The 22,525-nt window shown below is 42.2% G+C and overlaps 1 protein-coding gene across 1 annotated transcript in view; it reads right to left on the bottom strand.

Moving 5' to 3' along the window:
• Positions 1–22,525, bottom strand: part of TMEM132C (transmembrane protein 132C) — a 193,379-nt gene that overhangs the window by 42,450 nt on the left and 128,404 nt on the right. The window contains exon 4 of the mRNA XM_050318745.1: positions 6,045–6,228. Coding sequence (XP_050174702.1) covers positions 6,045–6,228 — 184 coding nt within the window. The remainder of the gene's footprint in view (positions 1–6,044; positions 6,229–22,525) is intronic.

Below are 22,525 nucleotides of genomic sequence, written 5' to 3'. Positions count from 1 at the left end.
AACCAACACTTAGAGCAGTCCCCAAATCCTGCCCAATACATCACAAGAACAAAATGATCTCCAGAATCCACACGTGACACAGGGCAGTGCCAGGAACTGACACCGGAATTATCTGCAGCAGAATGTGGACCTGACTCCAGCCAACTTGCAACGCTGAGAACCAGCACAGAGGCTCCTGTTATTATTAAGCCTCATATTAATACCTCTCAGAGATCTTTAAAAATCTGTAAACTGGCTGGCCCCACCTCTCCTCAGCATTTTAAAATCTCAAAGCAATCCATTCGAGAGCATTGTCAGATATGAGGGCTGCTGGAAGAGGAAATTATACATACTCTTGTGCTGCATAGAAAATGACACACAACTCGAGCCACTGGAAATATTAATTCCAGCCAGCTGAGATAGCCTTATTGATCCATTCTCATTTCCTGCAAAAGGTAGGACTGAATGGGATTGTAGTAAAGAAAAGCAAAACAGAAGCTAGAGGCAAAAGTGCAAGGGCTGTAGAAATGAAGACTGGGACTTAAAAAGTCACTGCTGAAATGAGTCATTTTGAATTCTCTACGCTGTCTGCATCTTCTGACCAATTTAAGATCAATGAACAACAGTTCATCCGTTTTTTTTGCTTTTGTTTCCTGATGGGCAGACAACAAAAGAGCCAATTCTTCACAGATAAGATTAATCAATGAGCATTGCTAGTCACAGCCTAGTGCACTACGTGACACGGCCAGTTAATAAGCAGGTATGCAGGCTCCTGAGTTCTGCTGGTATAAATAGAGAGCAATGGCACAATCTTTAGTGAAATTCTATCTGCCATAAGTCTGGAAGGAAAGCTATCCTGGTTTAAACAATTGCAACCTGCCACCATGGGAACTGTAGGCACAGAAGTGATCTCAGTCACTGCATCTCCCTTAACATCAGGAGATTGTAACTCTGGTCCTTCACACACAGCACTCTGGGTGGTAACTGGGCTCTAAAAACTCCTGACTCCATGGCACTATTTAGGGCTTCACAGCTGATTTAAACTGGCTCAGTTACTATTACTAATAGTAATAGCATAGTCTTACATAAAATAAATATCCTTCAACTCACAGGGTTCATCTTATGTGATCCATAACTAAATTATCTGAGGCAACACCTGTCAGCTGAAAAGTCTGATATGTAGATTATGTGTTTGTTTGTGATAAGCAAATCAGGAAATGGATTTTATCCTCTGGAAAGCTCCTCAGTGCATGTTGCCCCTGCTTCCTTCAAGACTGAAAGATGAACAGGAGTGAGAATTCTGCACTTGTGTGACCTTGAACCTGACAGAGCTTTATGGTGTGAACTCACAGACTGCTCAGGGATGAAAACTCTATTTATTCAGGTCCATATTTTAAAATGGTATTACAGGGACTTCATTACAATGAAATACCTTAAAAACCCTTCACCTTAGGGAATGGCATACCTAAATGTGTGTATAAAACAACACTGCTTTGGGAGCTAAGTCTTTGATCATCTCTGGTTTAAAGGAAAGCGAGTTAACAAACACACACAAAACTGCCAAAAGTGGTCTTGGCTGAGCCACAGCTCTGCAGCAGGTCCACTCCCCTACTTCTGCAGCAGGAATGGTCAACACATGGAGCTCAGAATGCAAAGAAACACACAAACCAAGCACCTGCTAAAGAACAACTACCCCTGAGCAAAAAACAGGTGTGGAATTGTACTGCCTGATGAGCGGCTGAGGAGAATCTGAGCTCCACATGAATGCTGGGTTTGCCAGGTTACTCTGCATAAACACCAGCAGTCCATAGGATGCTGTTTCACAAGGAAAAGATGCTTTTACATCAGTTTACATCGGCAGAAAGGCAGATTATTATTATCTTTTATGAGGCCCACTGGTACAGCTGAGAAGGAAATACTCATGGCCAAGCAAGTTGCATGTCTGCCCATGGTGACAAATGTCTTCTGGAGTAAAATTAGACTAAAACTCTCAGAGTAAACTCCTGCCATTGAGTTTATGCTTCAGCATTTCAAGTATCTGTATTTTATGCAAGGCACAGACAGGGATCAACTTCAGAGAAGAGTTCATCCTGCTGCTGAAGGACTACTGCTTTAGTTCAATGTACAGGGACTCAAATGGTCTTGCATAAACATTAGACCATTGATTCCCCATCCTCCTCCCATGAAGGAGTTTTCCTTTAATATCAGTGTGCCTTACTGGCATCAAACAATGCACTTACACACAGGTTTTCCACCTTGTTCCATCCTAAAGCAAAATTTAGTAGCATTAAAAACACGCACTACCCATTTAAAGCATGAAAAGAAATCTCTTGCTGAGTTTCCCAAAGTGTGTCCTCGTGTTGAACACAAACATACAGACTTCTTCACTGGAATTTCTGTCTGCTCACATATCATAGGTTTGACCAATTTGGGGTATTTTAATCTAGTCAAGTGGCAAAATCAACATAGTTGGCTGCATTTGCTCACAGTGGGATAGAAATTTGAGGAAAATTTGTGGAAAGTAAGTTAAAAACCTTGTACATCTCAACTGGCAAGTTCTGAGGTTACTTGTGATTAATTGAGGAGGTTTTCAAAAGCAGCTTAGCAGATAATTAATTAAGCTCCTATGAAAGCACTTTCCTAATTGATCCTGCAACAAGTAAGATGAAATTTAAAAAAAGCCAGAATAGGGCACAACTCAGACAGTAGATTGTTCCTGTCAGCAGCCAGTGGGATATAATTTTCTGGTTTGCCTTAAGAAATTCTTTTATTTTCTTATTCAATTCTCGCACTTGATGAATTTTACAACCCCCAGTTTCTGTAGCTGTGGTGTCTCACAGCTGTTGTGATTTAAGTGAGTCAAGAGATCTGAAGGAGGCATTGTGTGCATCTGTCTTTTCTCCATCTGTATCAAATGGTCTAATAAATGACATCACCTCTTTACAAATCATGCCTCAGTAAACTATTGCTATTCAGTGATGGAAATATAACATATAAATTTAGTCTCCTACTTTGAGTGAGACAGAGACAATCTCATGCAGCCTGCACGACACTGAGTGGATGGTTGTCCCAAGTGCCACACTCAAGAGTTTGGTAGTGAGAGTACTACCTGTGTCTGACTAGGATCTATTTTGAAACATCACTCCCCACAGTACTTAACTAAAATTCTGGTTATGTGAGAGTTAGAAAGCAACAAACCAGTCAAAATTACGTTTTCCTAACTTTTCTGTCTCATTTTTCTCTCCAAATACCTTGAAGGGTGACACGTCCTCCAAAATTACTGAGATTGATTAACTTCTGAGCTCAGCATAAAAATTACCTCAAATTTACAACTAATTTTTTTTAATGGGAGAAAGTTATTTTCAGCCCAGCAGTTTTGATATCTCTTGCTCCTCCTATTTCACTGTAGTGTGCTCTGTAGCAGCATCTCTGTGCTGCTGTTTTTTACTTGTACACACTATTTAGTGCAGTAGTTGGGCCCCTGGAACATGGATTCTACTAAAACCCTCTCTTCTGACTACATGATGAATTTCCATTGATTTTTCAGCAGCTTTATCCCACCACTTGCTCCGCTGATCCAAGTCCTATAAGGCTCTTTTAAAATTTCAGGTTCAGTTCTTGCTGACAATGTCAATTCTTTAATCTCCTCAAAATACCATAGCAACAATTGCCCTAATCTTCCGAAGACCACTTGGTTTTCATCTCACTACTTTTTTTTTTTTTTTTTGTAATGTAATCAGGCATAGGGCAATAAAAGATCCATGATCTTTCTTGCTTCATAAGTTTGGAATGGCTCACATGAGACATGCCTTGCCTTGCTCTGTGAGTCAGAGATAACCTTTATGTTACAGCCAAAGCAAGTTTGCTGCTTTCAGCCTCAAAACACTGACCAGGACGCCCATCAGAGACTCATTCAGATCCCACACAACATCCTTGGGGAACTCCTTCTTTCCCTTTTTCTGGCCACCTTTACAAATCTGGAAGGGCAGATTTGACTTCTGATGTTTGAGCAGTTTTGCTGCAGGAACACCCCATGCTTAAATCAGCAAAATCTCCTTTCCCTCCAGAGGATTACGAAACCCACTCGCTGATAAACACCGAGATCTAATTTCTGTACACGATAATAGGCTGTTGCTTTACGGTGTGTAGTGAAGATAAAGACTCTGGTCTGACTTCTCAGCACCAGCCTCTCTCTTTTCAGTGTGACTCTTGTTTCTGAGCAGGAGAACTGCCAGGTAATCAGCTCAGCTGGAGATTAATGCCTAAATGAAGAAAGCACCCTGGCTGGATACGCAGTGTTAGCTAACAGAGAACTCTGAAAATTCCCTTTATCTACTAATATCCTGCTAGCAAAGCCAATTTTACTTTGGTATCCCATCCAACTGGATTCTGTTAACACAGTATATTTTGGCTCCAGCTATGTGTTATCACAAGGTACAGAAATGAGATAAACACAAGAAAGCTTTGCAAAGAGGAAGGTTTAATGATTTCATTGTTTGAACCCTTTGCACAACCCAGAGTGCCTACTGGTAGTATGTTGGGAAGAAAGGATCTTGCCTTACTTGATTTACACAAGGGTGAATTCATTCATTTAGACCTCAAGTTCTTAAAGGAACCCTTGTAGGCAGATGAATTTTAATGCAGAATAGACACAAGTCTACAAGAACCCTGTATGCAAGTGCAAAGGCATTGCACCCTGACAGGGATATTAAAATCTTGATTCCCTCAGATATGAAATGCAGAGAAGAAGCTGATGAATTCTTCCATGAAATGAAAAGGAAGATGTGAAGTCTATTGTGATGTCTATTGTTTGGTATTCACCTCAAAATAAGATCTGACCACAAAATTCTCCTTTACACAGGTTCTCAAGTCCTTAGAGGACAGATACTCAAATTCCCTGTTCTTGACAGGTAATGAGGACAATTATTTCCCTCTCATATCTGAAATGCAGTACAGGCTTTCTGCTGACTTAACAGACTGTGGATCAGGAAATTGCTGGGCATGACCTCATTTGATATGAGCAGCAGTTTTACTCTTCAAAGTGGAAGAATATATTGAGGACTAGGACTTCCAGGAAATAATACTCATCTAATTATCTGCTGAACACTGTTCAAAGAAAAGATTGCCAGAATTATGCCACCAAGATTATGCACAGGAGAGGCTAAATTCACAAGAAGGATAGATATGTCCAACTCATCTTCCACACCTTGAGCTCAAACACTGACTAATGGTGGCATATGCAGTTCCTCTATTAATTGCCACTTGGTCCTGTTCCAGGTACCTGGCAGCTTTCCCCCTTTCCTGAGATTCAGCAGGACTTCCAAAATAAATTCTCAGTGCCTACTTCACCTTTGAGCATGGAGTAAGTTCTCAACATGTACCTGAATCCAACAGAAAATAAAATGCCTGCCTAGCAACAGCACACCTGAGATGGTGGAGAGTCCTGTGAAATGTCTTGCTTTGCTAAAAGACTGAGCAGATAAAGCAGATTTTAACCCAAGGCATTTATCCATATGAAAGTTTGGACTTCATCCTTCTTAAATGTTATTATTGAGGCTCTTATTATTTCCTGTTTTTTCCCTTGAAACCAGAAGTTCTTACACTTTTAGGGAATCAGGCAGCAGAATCAGTATCAGCCTCAGCCTACTAAGAACCAAGAAGCTTGGGCTTTATCAGAAGGTCCTTGAGGCCCTCTGAAGTTGCTCTACAGCTTCCAAGCTCGAGCCATGCAATGGAAACAAGAAAGGGGAAGAAAAATCTACTTGGCTTTGTGTTACCAACTGTTAACCTGGAGGAAACCATGCATGCCAGAAATGCAGGGTTTAAATCTGAGAGAGACGTTTAAAGTGGCAGCACTCCCTTCCTCTGTGGGAAGTTTATAACTGTGTGATGTGCACAGGCTGTTGAAGGAGGGGGTGATTTTAGCAGGCAGTCCCCTCCAGTTATAGATGGAGGGGGCAGGACAGAGAGCAGCACCCCTGGGTGAGTCTGTCCGAGGCCAGTACACATTTTCTGAGACCACACACAGAGCATGGACAGATCAACAGCTGAAACAAGGCTCTTACCATTGCCAGTGGAACAATTCCAACGAGGTCCTTCTGGCAGATGAAGATTTCGGACAAGGTGATGTCCGTGGTGCCTTTCCGAGGGTACTCCACCTGCCAGGTGATGGGCTGCGTTCCCGACAGGCTGCTGAAGCTGGCGATCTCAAAGTTCATCTGCACCACCTCGTGGAACAAACTGTTGCTCCTGAAAAGAAGAAAACAGGGAAAGGGAAGAGCTGTTGCTTCTGCTGGAGAAGGCAAACGAGGTGAGTCGTGTTAGTTGCTGGAAAATGCAGCTGTTTATGTTCAGATGTAACACAAAGCCTTTTTCAATCTGCAACCACTTCAGAGCATACAAGCTGGAATTCTGCTAAAAGGGTCAGCTGCTCTTACAGTGAGCACTGTGGAGAGAGCAAATCCTGGTTACTGCATCTGATGAAAGCAAAAGATATTTATTCCATGACATGTTTTATATGATTTTGCAAGTATGATTCAACCCTACTACAAGATGGATTTGATCCCAATCAACCAAAGTTAAGTCCAGTGTAGCTCATGAAGACTGAAGAGCCCAGAATTAGTGCAGTCAGAAAGAAAACCAAGGTTTGTTTTATATGTCCACCACCAAAATCATATAAATCCTCAGCAATGAAGCTCAGGGTAACTGAACTTCAGATGTGCTGATGGTAGCCACTGAAAAATTGCCATGATTAAATGACAAAATGACAAGAGTAGTCTAATCTTAGAGGTGAGCTCTGGAAATTAAAATCTCAGGCAGCTGAGACCAGACTGAAAGAACAAAGCTACATATAAAATATACCATGAACTCAGAAGGTGTAAGACAATTTGAATAACAAATATGAAAAGACATGCTGAAAATGTTTCCCTCACATTTAATTTCATTAACTACACCAGAAATGATAAGAATATATGAAAGAAATTTGCTGGGCTATCTGCTGCTTTAATTAAAAAAAAAAAAAAGTGCAAATTACTTTCATCAGAAATTACACATTAACTTTTCTAGAACTTTCCAAATGCCTTCCCACAGTGTAGAATGTCTTAATATTTCACAGAATACTGCTTCAATCTAACCCCACGCTGCAATAATTTTAAAATGAGGAGAATGACAGGCATCTTCCTGGCTTCAGCAACCCAATCCCAGCTCCATCACACCTTTGGCTGCATTCATCACATAACGGCTTCAATTTTTCCTCTCCTCTTTATGTACAATACATGAAGGCCCATTTCTGAGAAAATCCATCAGGAACTGATCATGTACAAAGCACTTACATTCTCAAGTGCTGGGCTTTCTTTTTACCTCTGAACAGAAATCACCATTTTGTGCTCCTTAAGACGTATTCTCTGCTTTACTTCGAGTGATTACTTTGAAGGCAAATGTGCTCCCCTGATAATTATTATTTTGATGATGGGATTTCATTTGGATGGCTTACTCTGAAAAGTCTTAATACTGCCTAATGCTCTGAATTTATTTCCTTGCTGTTTTCTTGCTGTGTCAAGAGAGACACATTGTACCACTTTTGCAGTAGGGGCACACTTCCCCCATGCATTTAGAGAGTGATTTTGGGTAGCAGTGGTGATAGATGGATGGGTTTAGCAATTCATAACTCAGGACCAGCCTGTTGCCATCTGAAGAGTTCCTACTAAATAAATCTTACAGCTTGTAAACACAAGGCAATGGCAGTAACTGCAGTTTACACACTTCTGGGACATCTCAAAATGAACACAGACTGGATTGAACTTTGTAATTTATTTGAAAACATGACTATATGCAAAAATCACCTGAATCACCTGAACTGCAGTGCTCATTTAGCTGTTAAAGGCACCATTATGCCTTAGATTAATGACACCTGAAATGATACCATTTTCACCATTTCCAGTTCTGATGCTTAGTAAGTGACAGAGCAAAAATCTCCCCATGTGATTGACTATCTCGGTGCTTTCACTTGCACCAAACAGAGAATGAATTCTTGCCCACATCAAAGCTGCTCCAAGAGTTAATGTATGTCAGGAAAGTTTTCCAGATCAGGAAGTTTGCATGCATTTCTCCAAATGGCCTCTGAGCAGATGTGAAATGTGCAACTTTACAACCCTCTGCCAGCAGGGTCAGAGAGTCCAGGAGGGAAAGGGCTCATTTCCAGCAGGCCCACTGACTCCTAAACCTCTTTTTCCCTTTCGCTGCAGACACAGCTGTCTGCATTTTGCTCCTAGGACTGAAGGAGAGGCTGTGTGACACACACAGGGTCATGTGGGACATTGGGACAGGGTGAGGAACTACTCTGTGTTTTTCCAAATCTCTTGTTAACCACTGCACCATCATTATGGCTTCACTGGGAAACACAGCACTTGATTCTAACCTTACAAGGTCTTCAGGACCTTAACATCATTCTGTGCATGAGGCATATTTTTGATAATTGATGAGCTATTCTGTGAAAGAAATCACTGTTAGCACCTTTGACAGCACTGCCTCAAAACACCCACTGAATTTGGATTTCCAGTTCTCACCGAGCACTTGGTATCCCTCATCGAGCTGCTTTGGCCAAGCATCTCCTTGACCCTGACAAAGACAGGCTGCCTCTTCCCAAGGTATGAAGTGATGGTGGTGGAGAGATACAAAAAACATCCCCAAAATTCATGTACAGAGTTCTGTAAAACCGCTAAAATATTTGTCCTGTAAAACAGGTGATATAAAATTAAAAAAATAGGCGTGGTAGAAAAGAAAGGTTTCCTTGGCAGGATGACCTGTGTAATTATTCCAACACCTCCACCTGTGAGTGATGCACCCACCTCCCTCCACAGCCATACAGCCTTTCCACAGTGTCACAACCATCACCAGTTTCCTCCTCCTCTCTTCACACAGAGGAAACAGAGAGATGATCAACAGCTGGGAAAGCATCCACTTGAAAAAAAATATGCCTTCAGAGATGTGTAATGGCTGAGAAAAAAACTTCTCGTGAAGCACATTTAATGTTCAGAGCTTGTTCACTGACTGAAACAGCAGTTCCTTAATATCCAACATTTAGAACTGCTCAGCAGCCGGAACAGCAAGTAATTATAAAACTTTTCTAAAGTACACAGCACGTAGTGATTACAAATGAAGCTTCCTGAAGGCAGGGCTTCTAAGGAATTGCTCCAGGGTGGATATATGAGTCTAATTTGATTGGATTGAGGGTTCCCCCGGGCCAGTTCACTCCTTGGGTTTATTTTAATTTATAAATATGCTAATCTTTCATCAGATTGGACCATGTGCTGGTGCAGGAGAGTAAGGGCTCCCTTTGATCTGCTCAGCAGCCACTGGGGCTCTGGGGCTGAGCACGGATTCACCAGTGAGGAGCACTGAACCCACAGCTACTCTGGCTGGAGCAGATGGGCAGTGATGAGGTGCTACTTATTGGTTACAGCAGCTGAGCCAGCAGGTCAGTGATGGGGTTAGTAATTCACTCCTGGCACAGGCCAGCAGTAAAGTCCTGCCCCAGGAGAACGTGCTGCAGAGCAGTGTCAGTGCTTCTGAGGAGCACAGTTTTGAAAAAGAAGGTGGAATAGAAATATTCTCTTAATGGAAGGACAATAAAAAAATGCATAAAAGGCAAAACAGAAGCGACATCAGGAAAAATTGCCATGTTCACACACTTGTGGTATCAGCCAGTGTTAATCTGTGCAGGCCTTCTGATTTCAGCGTATTTTTGAGTATGATATTAAGCATTTGCAACCATTTACTGATCACTTAAACCTTCAGTGCCCTGAGAAATATTTAGCCCAGGACTGGCTGTATCAAAAGCTGTACTTAACTCCTGCTTTAGGGCAGGGGATTTAAAACCTACACAACACATGTAAGCTCGTGGGTAGATGAGGGTAACAGAAGCAGAATAGATTCTGTTTCTCTAGAGAGGTCTAGAAGGAGGTGGAACAATGTTAAACCTGTCACTGTTGAAAGGGTTTGCAGTGGCCACACAAAGCCAGGGCTCAGCTGAGCCCAGAACTGGAGAACCACAGGCCCAGAGCTGCAAAGACTTTCACAGGGTGCAGAGGAGAGGGGATAATTACTAAGGAAATATCTCAGCTGATGCAAGATCCATAAACAAACAGAAATCTTTGCTGAGTGCCTGTCTGCATGTGCAGACCAGGAGTCTCTGATGAGAGATTTCACAGTGCTGGGTTATTGCTCTAAGTAATAGAGCAGTTTCGACTCTTAAATGAGTGAATCTTAGGACTGCTACGGGCTAAATCAATAATTTCGATTTATTACAGTGGCTCTCAAAAGAGAAATTTTAAAAAGCTTAGATTAAAAACATTTTTTAGCCATCCTTTATTCCAACAGATTTTTACTGCGAGCGCCTGGGGATCCGAGAATACTTCGACCTGCCGAAAATTTAGCAACTCCTTTCTTCTCTAATGCTATCCAGTCTGACAGTGACATCTTAATGCAGGATCAGCACTTACTAAATGACATAAAAAATTGAGAAGAGTACAAACCCCATTATCCCTCAGTTCCACTGCACAGCTTGGTCTTCATTAGAATGAATGTTCCGGAGTGCATTACCATCGTGTGAAGAGACAAACTCCTCAAAAGCCGGTGGTCAAAATGGACCCCAGAGCAATCTGTGCTTCAGCTCACTCAGAGATGCCTCTTCCCAGCTTGGAAAAGGTGCAGTGGGGTACAGGGCACATGTGCCTCTATGAAATTTTCAATTTCTTGCTCTTCTGCACCTTTTCCTCGCCCCATTTGATAACTGGGCCATCTTCAGTGGGCACACCTTAGGATCAGGATGAATCACGGCAATTTAAGAGAAACTAACAACACACAGAATTGGAACTTGATCTGGGAAGTGTGAGTGATGATGATTTTAAAGATCACAGACTGGCTTGGGTGGAAAGGACCTTAAAGATCACCGAGTTCCAACCCCCTGGCACGGGGCAGATCCACCTTCCACTAGACCTGGTTGCTCAAAGCACCGACCAACCTGGCCTCGATGAAATGATTTACACACCAGTTCACCTGCACAGTCAGCACTCAGCTCACAAAGGGTGGCTCGTTAGCGACCCAGGTTGATTTGTATCAGTTACCTGGGAGCTGAAGGCTGTAATTTCCACCACTGGGACCTTTATTTCCATTTCCCATTTCCCATCTGAAACACTTGATCAAATGGAGTACAAATGCTTAATAAAAGTTTCTTTCAGTAAGTCCTTAATAAGAGCTGTTACAAAGTTAATCCCCTTGAAAAATTGTGGAAAGGGTGTAGTAATTACGGAATAATGCTAACTACTAGAGACAAAATGCAGTTTAAATATCTTATTTTGCAACATTAGCCCAGCTTTCATCTTTCAGCCATAAAAACCAGCAGAGGAGAAAGAAAAGGAAGATCTATTTTGACAACTAACAGATAGGGAGGACATCATTTCATGGAAAACTACCACATTAAAAGAATTATGGAGGTCTTCAAAGGAAAATATCCAAGGTATAACTTAGCAAACTCTTGATCAAGATACTATAATATATGTGTGTATCTTCAAAAGGATGATATAATGCTGTACTTGATTTCTTTGTACAGTCCAGATCAGACTTAGATTAGTTAATAAGGTTTCTTAGCTTTCTTGTCATAAACTGTGATATAAAACATAGCTTTTTGATTAAGGTATTTGGACTAAGACAGGAAATCTCATTTCACTTCCCAGCTCTTCCACAGCATCCTTTAATGACCTCAGGCAAGACGTGAAGACACAGACCCTTACAGCTAAAATAAAATCAATAGGAATTAGGCATCATGGAGCTTTAAAAACCTCTGGTGGCTGTCCTCTACCTTAGGTCCCTGAATGTGGTACCTTCATCACCTCTCTGCCCAAGCCTTGCCTACAGATACTCCTCTCAGTGATGTCACACTCAGAACAAACAACAAATGTCATGTTGCTAATTAGAGTCCAGAAAACCAGAATTGCTCCTCTCTTGGACAGGCAGGCAGCTGATATTCCCTTAAGGAGGAAGAAGACCTGACCAGGGATCACAATAACTCACCGATTTCTTCCCTCTATGCAGAGCATTTTTTTAGAGTCACTAATCCCCAATAAATGCTGCAGTGAGGACAGCAGGCTCATTAGTCTTCTCTGATACTACATCACATCCAGGCACAAGGTAGATGAGATTGATTTTTTCCCCTGTTCCCAAAGGAATCAGGAGTGTGACCCTCTATAGTGTGACTGGTGCCATGGTGTAAAGGCTACGTGCAAATCCCAGGCCTGAGCAGCATCATCTCCCAACTTCATTTCACTTCCCATTCGCTTTCCTCAAGATAGGAGTCTGCTAATGTCTTCATTATAATTTCAGATAACAAAATGCATAGGCAGATTGGTCAAGAAATAAGCTTTCACAGTGATTCATCATCTCTTCCTGCCTCTGAGAAGGACACTTTCTACTTAGTATTCATTCAGGGCTGGAATCTCTCCAGAATCACTGTAAGTAAGCAGTATTTTCCTCTTTGGGGACAGCAAATGTGTAAGCACTGAAAAGCTTCCAAGGGACATCACTGGAAAGGGGACCCCGAGCAGAGATTTTCAGAGAGATTCACTCCAAACCCAGTGCTTTCACATGGAGAAAGGAAGTCACAATCATTTTGATCATCAGCATTAGATTTTGTGGCTCTTTCAGCCTGCTAAAAGGAGATGAAATACACAAAAGCATGTTTTATCATTCACTTTTAATTGCTTACTTTAACTGTTTGGGAGCAGCCAGTGAAACATATTCAGAGGCAGGAGAGTACCTTTGAAAAAGCGGCTTATATAATGGATTTTCTGATTAGAAACATCTTGCATATGTGTTTCATTCCATTAAGAATCAACTGTTGATTTCTGTCACTGGTTACTGATCCTGGACTGTGCCAGAGAGTTGTGGTCTGTTATGCCCTCAAATGGCACGCTGATCAAAGGAAGGGACAACAGCCTAGGTGGTGACTGCTGTGCACAACATCCCCCAGGTACTGCCAGTGGAGGAGGCAATCACACCTGCTTTGAAACAAACTGAAGATGAAGCTGCATTATGAATCAGGTAGCAAGAAAAAAATTGTGTTTATCTGTAACCAGGTATGCAAATCAGGGGTGAGATACACACATCTGATTTAGGAGTCAGGTGGCTTCAGATCTCAGCTCCTATAGTTTTGGCTGTGTTGGGGTTTTTTTACAACTCTGCCAGAATATCTGCTTTTTGGCTATCCAGAAATATTTGTGCATCAAGATCCCCAGTCCTTCTCAACAGAGAACCTGCCTACTGGAGAAACACCTACAAAGTTAACCATTCACCAGGCATGTAAAGCTGACAAAATATCTGCATTCCATAGAGGCAATGCATGTAAAGAAAGCACACCTTTGATGGCTTAGTAAAGGAAAAGAAAACATATCAGTAAGTGTTGAATATTGTGGTGAAACAACTAAGAAAATAATGCAAAGCTGAACTAAACTGGTTTTTCAAAGTCCATGGGGCAATAAGAGGTCAAATTATGGATGACACCCCCCTGCTTCCCCTTCCATTCCACTTGGACACAACTGCAGCTTCTCGAGTTCAAATGCACGAAGAAGGAAAGGGGCTTTTTCAGATCAGAAGCAATGATCAGCAACTGGCTGATGGCAGCTGCCTGAAGAGACTCCCAGTTCAGCTGAAGAGTTCTTCTAGCTGCCTGAATAGAGAGAAAAAGACCTTGAGATGAGCGGTGTCCTCGGAGAAATAAGCTCAACAGCTGCAATTTCATCACAGAGCAAACCCAGTTTGCGTGGAGTCCCCTGGATTAGAAGCTGCAGGGAATTGAGTAATACTGTGCTCAACCCAGAGCTAGAGAATATCAGTCTGGGGAAGGTGGAGAGGTAGTTCGATTTCTAGGAAGTCAATCTAGTTTTGCAAGTTTCACTAAGGAGCTCTCTGGGGAATGCATTCCTTTTCCCCAGTCTCAGGCTGTATCTCCTGTCTCAGACCATATTATTCCCCTTATTAGTATCGTAGAATATATGATATACTCCTTTAATCTTACTCTTTTCCTGTGAATTCCCTTTAATGCTGTATGCTGCTCACATGGCCTTTCCTGTGCTAAGGTAAAACACAATTAAAGCAGAAAGCTAAACCAGTCCAAGGGAAACACAGTCTGAGCAGCAACAGTGGGATGAATACTGAGCTCAGCTGAAACTCCATGTAAATGGCAATGACAGGGGAGAAAACTGAGAGGAGTCAGGTACAGTGGTCTTATTCAAATCTACAGATTATTTGCAGGTACATCCCCCAGTTCACTATTTTGGCCTTTACATGGTGACCATAAAAAGCCAGTTTAGACATGCAGGAAGAAAACAAATTAAATATCACTCTGTGCACATTGTGCAGGCAGTTTACCAAATCTGTCCTCACAGGATATGAAAAGAAACCAACCCAAAGCCAGAAGATGTAGGATAAGGTGGACACTGACACGAACCAGAGAACTCCACTGGGATGGGGAAAACAGTAAAGCAGGACATCTGACCCTGAGAGACATCCAAACATCCCATCATACGGAGGGAAGCTTCCTAAAGTAAGACACAGGCAATATAGGTTAGCAACAAAAAAAGGAAGTTTTAGCTTTTTCTCTCTATTTTTTTCCTCCCCCTGAAGGGGTAAAGATGGAGATGAAGCAGCAGGAGCCATCTGAGACAAAAGATCTCTGCTTTGAGTTCACAGTGAAAAATCCTAAACTGAAGCTGGCTGGGTTGTTTCATTTTACTTTCCCTTGCCTTTCTGGTGGAAGGTGTCCCTGTCCATGGCAGGGGAGTTGGAACTAGATGATCTTTAAGCTCTCTTCCAGTCCAGGCCTTTCTGTGATTCTACAATTCCCTGTCTGCTTTCCCTGTCTTTTCTCCTTCTCCCTCTTTCTGCGTGTTTAAAACCAGAGAGAAGGAGCTGGTGTTTGTGAATGGCCTGGGGAAATCAGACAAAAATGTGCCCAATTTCAGCCTGCCATTACAAACCAGCTCTTATTCAAATTTACAGAAATCAGGGACCCCAGGGCTTTCAGTATCCACAGTTCCCAAAGCCTGATGGACTAACCTTTATTTTACAGTTCATAAAGCAAAGCTCAACAATGCTGCCTTCCTGATGCCATCGCAGCTCTCGCTCGTTGCAAATTTAGAAAGAAGCTTATTAAAAGCAGAACCAACATAAATACTGGAGGTAGATCCATTACATTCCATGGTACAGTTATTTGGTGACTAACTCTGGTAGTTCACTACTCCTGTTCAAGGGTAATAAAAGGAAAAATGTCCCCATGACATTCAGTGGCAGAAATGTCATTGCTGAAGTGCCTATGATGTGCAATTAACATTTTTAAGGAGTCATTTAAAAGGATACTGTCAAGGCTGATAGATTTGAGATTACACCAACTATCTATGTTTGGATTTCTGCATAATTCAGCATCTCACCAGCGAGTTCACCCTTTCACTTCTGGATAGTCATATTTTTCTTTCTCCTTATGTCTGCTGCATGGAGGGCACTCTATATATTTATCATTATATAGATTTATCATTCAAGGCCAGGTTGGATGGGACTTGGAGCAACCTGGTCCAGTGGAAGGTGACCCTGCCCATGGCAGGGGAGTTGGAACATTACGATCCTTAAGGTCCTTTCCAACCCAAACCATTCTATGATTCTGTGATTTCTCCCCATTCCAACATTGCAATCATCAGAGTTTCTACCCAAAAGAAAAAAAGTTTTCATTTTTTTAATGTTCTGCTTTCCACACAGAATTTACAATTTTCACAATGAAAAATGCTTCGTTTAGGAGACCAAAAAAAAGTAAGTTGTGGGGCAGTTTCTAAGCAGTTTGGTGTTAGGGTGGAGATAAAAAAAAGTCACTCTGTATTATTAATGAAGACATTGTCCCCAGGAGGATGGAGACTTCAGGTCTAGACTCAGCGTGATTGTGTGAAGAATTGAAGCCCTGGATCTTTGTTCCTTGGCACTTCCATCTGACACTTCTGCTCTAGAGAATAAAAAGGGAGGAAAAGACAGAAGATATTTGCTCTAGTAGAAAAGCTGTCTTTAGGCAAAATGTTCATCAAAGTTTCTAGGAGATTCCAGCTACTTTTTCAAGATTTCATTGGACAGAAACTGAATATTTGTACCGGCAGCTCAAATGTTTCTTCCAAGAGCTGATAGTGGCCATCGGTTTTCAGGCAGAGTGCAGACGCTCCTGTCTGACTGTCAGGCACATGAAGAGCAATGTGTCCTCAATATTTCAAGAAGACAAATGAAGGAGACATGATCCTAATGTTAAATGGCCTGGGAGAAAAGCAAGTGCCTACTCGACTGACAAAACACTTACAGATAAACTCCAAGAGCAACTCTGAAGTGATGCCTCTGACATCTCTGGTTCTGTCCAAATCTGGTTTTCCCCTACAGCACTTCAATTAGAAAATAGCTATGCTTAATTTGTTGGGAAAACTCTGTATCAAATGCACTAAATAAGGCCCCAATTCAAAGCAAGAAAACACAGTGGATTTGGAGGAGGCTTTGGGGGATGTCGTGCTTTACAGAGGTGAATTGCCATTGCTAGGAAAAGAAATTCATCTGAACCTGACCCTCAGGAAGAGTGTAGGAGTGCTAGGGGAACCACAGGCTCCATCTTATCAGAATACTCTTTAAACAACAGCAAGAACTTTACTGCAGAAAGTAATAAACAATAAACAAGAGTCCAGCAGAGTCCCTCCATGCACCACAGAGCTCCACATTTGCCTCATCACCCAAAGCAAAGACTTACAACTCTGCTGTGATTTTTTCCAAGCAATCATTGCTGCCTTTTTATACCCTTCTTTCTATGCCTTTTTTGCACTAGGTGAAACAAAATATGTTTCTCTGTAATTATACAAATGACATTTAGGGGACACTGCCAAAAAAAAAAAGAAAGGAAAAAAAAGATTCTAAAGAACAAGCTTTCCCTTTGTTATTGAAATCTTCAACAATATTAGTCACCACTCCTGCTCTTTGCTGACTTTTAACACTTTGTTTGATCAGACAGGTGGAATTAGACTGATGAAAGTCCAGCTTTCCAAGGCTTGGAAGACATGCAAAGCTAAAAGCAAAAGCTCCTCTACACACGCAGTGGCTACAAGTGGGATTAGGGAGGTGCAGCCACATGAGAAAGCACAAAGAAGCAGGAGAAATCACATCCTAAGATAATGCACCTGTCATAACACCATTTCTTATGAAATCACAATCTGCCATCAGCATTCAGTGCAGGTCTGATTTAGCCACTTGGAGGCAAGGAAAGAAGAAGTGGAAATTAATGATTTGTGGTCACGTGGGATGAAATTCATTCCAGTTTGAATTGTCCTACACAAATTCCATGTATTAGAGCTGAACTCTCAGAGTCAGAGGGCAGACAAGGAGAACGTCTGCTGATTCACTCCTGAATCACTCCTGGGCTTCCTTCTGCTGCTTCAATCTAACCAGTAGATAAGTAAGCCCAATTAGTTTAATTTAAAATTAAAATTAAGAGTTATCTTCTCTCCAAATGAAAATAGAAGAGGAAAAGAGTAGAAAATCAATCCTACAGGGAAATCCTCCCAGCACTGGACATTATCAGATTCACAGTCCAGATTCTCCTGGAATGTACCTGGAGGAGATGATAAAGCTTGATGAGGTTGGCGTGGTGAGAGAGCCACATGCTTGGGTTCTTTACCAGTTTCTAAGGGTGAAGTTTATTTTCAAACAACTGCCCCCCTCCCACTCTGCACTTTACAATCTAGATGGTCTGAAATGGTGTGAGTTTCCTACCTAAAGGTTTCCTTCATTATATAAACATGATCTAAATTGTAACAGTGGTAGCTTTCCATTAAATCTCTAGGTCCCAAATTGTACCCATTTGTCTATCAGCCATCTCATGGCCCAATCTGTCCTCCTGTAATCCTGTCTCAACAACTTTTGCAGACAGAAAAAGCCTGATGCCAGAAGACACTTTAAAAATTACAGACTTCATTAAGAATCTCCTCCTTTACCCCCATCCAGAAGGCCTGGCCTCAGGGTGCCAAGGGCCCACGTTGCTGTGGATTCCAAGGTACCACTGCTCAGCCAGAGCCAGCAGATCACAGAATAACAGAATGTTCTGGGATGCAAAGGACCTTAAAGGTGATCTCATTCCAACCCCTCTGCCATGAGCAGGGACACCTTCCATTAGCCCAGGTTGCTCCAAGCCCTGCCCCAGCTGGCCTGAAACACTTCAGGGATGGGGCAGCCACAGCTTCTCTGGACAACCTCATCTCAGCATGCTGTTCAACTGGGGCCTTTCAACTGCTTTTACACCTTTGTCTGCATGTTAAGAAATCTTATTACACTTGTTAATTGCTCCTGTAGGAGAACAGCAGCAGAACTGACTCCACAGCTGGGTGAATGTCAGATAAGAGACGATTCTTAAAGACAAGCATTCCACGTCTGTCAGCCCAAGCTGTGCTGTGCTCTCATCTGAACTGCCAGTGGGAAACACACTTACAGCTGTGTGCAGAGCAAACCCAAGAACACTGCCATGGATTCTTGTTTGGTACAGCAGCCTTGCAAGAGCAATACGAAAAAAAAGGTTAAAAAGGGGCAATGATGACAGCCAACTAGACTGGATGGTCTTGGAAATGAGCAGCACCAATGTAAAGGAGTTTGCCCCTTGCAGTCTCCTCCCAGCCACAGATCCTTAATCTAGTTTGATTTTCCTGGGGTAGCAATCTGTCAGATGCATCTCCCTTCAGAACATGAGTATAAAAGGAGAGAATCATGGTTATTATTCCCCTCAGCATGCAGCACTTTTTCTTTAAATACAGAAAACAGAGTGTGCAGGAAATGATCCATCTATTAAAATTTGTGTCAACATCTCCCCAAACTCTTGAAGTTGTACAGTGAATGCTACTAACCATTCTCCTGTGTCTGAAAAATCAGTCTGATGACAGCACTGAAATACGTTCCATGCGACACTTCGGTCCTGACCTTACTTTCACTCAAGTCAATCGTTGTTCTGCTTTTGATTTTGATGGGAGTGGGGCCACTGTTCCAGTGTCACCTCTCCTGTACCCTCAGGCGCTCTCTCCAGCAGCACTGTCAGCTTAGAGAAGCCAGGACAATTTGAAAGTATTTTCTAAAGCCCAAGGCAAACCAAGAGATGACCTTTTCCACCAGCAGAGAGCTGCTTACAGGCTGCTATTGAATATTCCACCAGCTGTAATGCTCTGCTCCCAGAGATGACCTGGCTGTGCTGCATGTGAGATGGGTTTCCCTTTTGCTGTCCCTCTCCCACCACTAATTCAATGAATTGGGGTCACAGTCTGATTCTCCTGTTCTGCACCTTTGTTATCACCCTCACCTGGGAGCAGCCCCAGCATCACTCAGCAGATCGTTCAACATCAGGCTGCAAAGGACTGGAAAACAAACAGCAACCCTTTCTTTGGGTTTATTATTAAACCCTTTGCTTTGGGATTATTTCAGCAGAGGGAGATTTCAGGAATGCACGTGGCTGAGTGACTGTCCATGCCTGGCCATGAGGAGTACGTGTTTGTGTCCGTGTTTTTTTGGTCACAGTGTAAGAAAACAGTTGTAGCTGCAGTGACCTGAGTCGTTCAGGTTACCTGAAACACCCTGATCAACCTGGTGCTTCTGTATCACAACAGAAACGCAGGTGGTGTTGGCTCAATGGAATTCATGTTAAAATCCCTGAATAACAAACTTTCCTCTCCAGATTCCAGCTAATGCAGAGATAATGTCACCGTGCCCTACAGAGGTTTGAAGAGCTGAATTTCCAGGAGGGTTCAACTCTGCTGCTCTGGTAGCAAACATGGTACAAGCAGAACTGTCAAATACAGGTCACAAAGCGCTGCAAATATCCTGCTGTTGCTGACTGCAGAACTTATCATTTGTACCAGGAGGAAAGAGGTTAATGTGTCCTGGATGGGACAGTCTTCAGAGTCCGTTACATATTCCAAACATGCTCCTATCTACATGACATTCAGTCTAAAAGATTTTTGAAAATGGACAAATATTAACAATTTTCAGCAACATTGCCAACTCTTCCAGGAATTACTTTCCACTAGGAAGTTGGCTGTTACTTTTGCAGACAGGATATCTGTGCTATCCAGTTATTTCTATAAAGAGACTTGGCCTTTATGACTAATTCAAAGGGTTTCCCAAAGCAGATGGAGCATTATGAATATAGAAAAAAGGGATTTACAGGATTACTGAGTTCCAAGTATTCAAATATAAAGACAAAATTGTGTCTAAGGCAATACTGGGAAGTAAGAAGTGCTCAAGGCTATCAGAGATTGTTTCTTTATCCTCAGTAGATGTCATGTAGTGTAAATTGACAATATTTCCTGACATCAGTGGATTTTTATTCAATTCTTCTTGCTGATGATCTGGTTCACAGATCATCAACAAGATACCAAATGTCTTGGTGAAGTTGACAGACAAAGGGAAGAGAAAAAACAGAGAATGCTTTAACTGGCTGTATTAAATTATTGTACACTACTTCCATGTTCTACCTGTGCCAGCAGACAAAAAAAGGAAAGGGCTTCTGGAGTCATTGATGTAATTTACTGGCAAGCACAAAAACATCTGTGACAAGCCAAAGACTGAGAACATCAAACTTGTGAATGAAATGCTGTGTGTATGTGTGTGTGTGTACATCTACATACAGAGCTAAGTAATACAGACACAAGAAAACAGGCTGGACAGGCTGAACTTCAACTGTATCTGCTTCCCTTCCCCATCCTCAGCTCTCAAAGGGTGCATTCGATTCACATCACCCTTTGCCAGCCAAGATCTACCATCAGCCTCCTGTGATATTAACCACACAGCCCGGGCCCTTTCCATGCAGGGGAACGTTGCCAAGGGGGATTTAGAGCAGATCTTCTATTTGCAGATAAATTCTCCTGCTTGCTGCCCCTTCCTCTGTCCCCACTCCCGAGCTCTGGGAGCTGGCTGAGCCAAGGCAGCTCCGCTCGCTGTTGGCTCATGGAAGGTGCACGTGGTGTGGTGTTAAGAGGCTGTGTCAAAGCCCTTTCTGGGGTCATGGAGTAACTGTATGATCTCACACCACTCATTTGTCTTCCCTGTCCTCCTATTAAGCCTGTCAGGAGAATTGGCTCAATGGAAGAAAAACAGGAGCTCCTTAAAAATGTATTGCAACATCCGAGCTGAACTTTTTCAGGCGAAGCAGCCATAAAAAATGACTCTGCTGCGAGCTTGGAAATATCAATTTGTTAAAGAGGCAGTGATTTCCCTTCCTGAACAATGCTCTTCGTGGTGGGGAGCCTTGCAAAGGGAAATGATGTGCGGTCGAAACATTTGCAGAAGAATTGATATGAAGGACTGGGCGACAGGAAATGTTTCACAAACAGTGAATGCCTAAATAGCTGTTCTGCAGCCAGCCCAAGTTACAGTTTAAATCCTGGCAATGTATTTATCAATATTTTCATTCTCAGCTGCATTTCTTGACATTTATGCCAGAACAAAATTCTGTAAAAGGTCAGCACAGGATTCTAGTGTTATTAAGTGTATGATCTAACAAACAAAACAGATGACCTTCACTCACACTTGCCTGATCGTTCCCTGAGCTCACAAACAATAGATCTTGACCACTTTCTCAGACTCAAAGAAATATCCATCTTGGGTGAAATCATCCACATGCAGAGAGTCAGCACAAGCCTGAAATGCCTTTTAACCTACTTCAAAGCAGGACTGAGTTATGGCTTAGACTCTTTGTACCTATTTTCCCTTCTTTGTTTTCACAGGGATTCATTGAATGCTGGCACACCATTGTGACAAGGGGGTATTCCATGGTTAAAGATGGCTTGACATAGCAGGAGACTTTGTGACCCACACGCAGACAAAACAAACAAGAAGAAGAGGAAAAACAGAAAAATGAGACCCACAGAACACAGAGTGATGTGTTCCAGATCCCAAATACCTAGAGAAGCTGGAAACTGGACCCAGCCCTCACTGCTGTGCCTGGATTGCCAGGGCAACCCCTTCCTTCCAGCAGAACTTCCAAAGTGAGCACAGGAAATCTGTGGGTGATGTGAGAACTGAGGCTCTATCTCCTCAGTCCCTGTTTGGTGGCTTTGCTGCAAGGCTACACTTGCACTTCCTTTTCCATGAGTACATTTCATTTCATTTCTCCCACGCTGCTTCTCAGACTTTTGGGAAATTTCATAATGTCACACCAAAAGCTCCCAAGAGCAGCAAGAATTGCTTTTATTGCTGTTTAACACAGTTCTGAATTTAAATGGCTAATGTGCACGCCTGTCTCACACATGAACACAAACTGCTGCATAGCAAAACTTTAATTTATCAAATTAAAACGCACTATAGCACGAATTTATTGTATCACTCCTCATAACTGTTTTTATGCATTTGATTTTTTTTTTTTGTCTTTTATGGTGTTGGCAGTAGATAGAAAGCAATCAAAGTCCCATTTGAAGCAGCCGTGTAAGCAATTCTCATTTACAGAAGACAA

Source organism: Myiozetetes cayanensis, unplaced genomic scaffold (genome assembly GCF_022539395.1).
Source record: "Myiozetetes cayanensis isolate MyiCay16 unplaced genomic scaffold, myiCay2020 scf21, whole genome shotgun sequence".
NCBI lineage: Eukaryota > Metazoa > Chordata > Aves > Passeriformes > Tyrannidae > Myiozetetes > Myiozetetes cayanensis.
The sequence above is the reverse complement of the archived record's forward strand: the minus strand, read 5'-3'. Positions and strand labels throughout refer to the sequence as shown.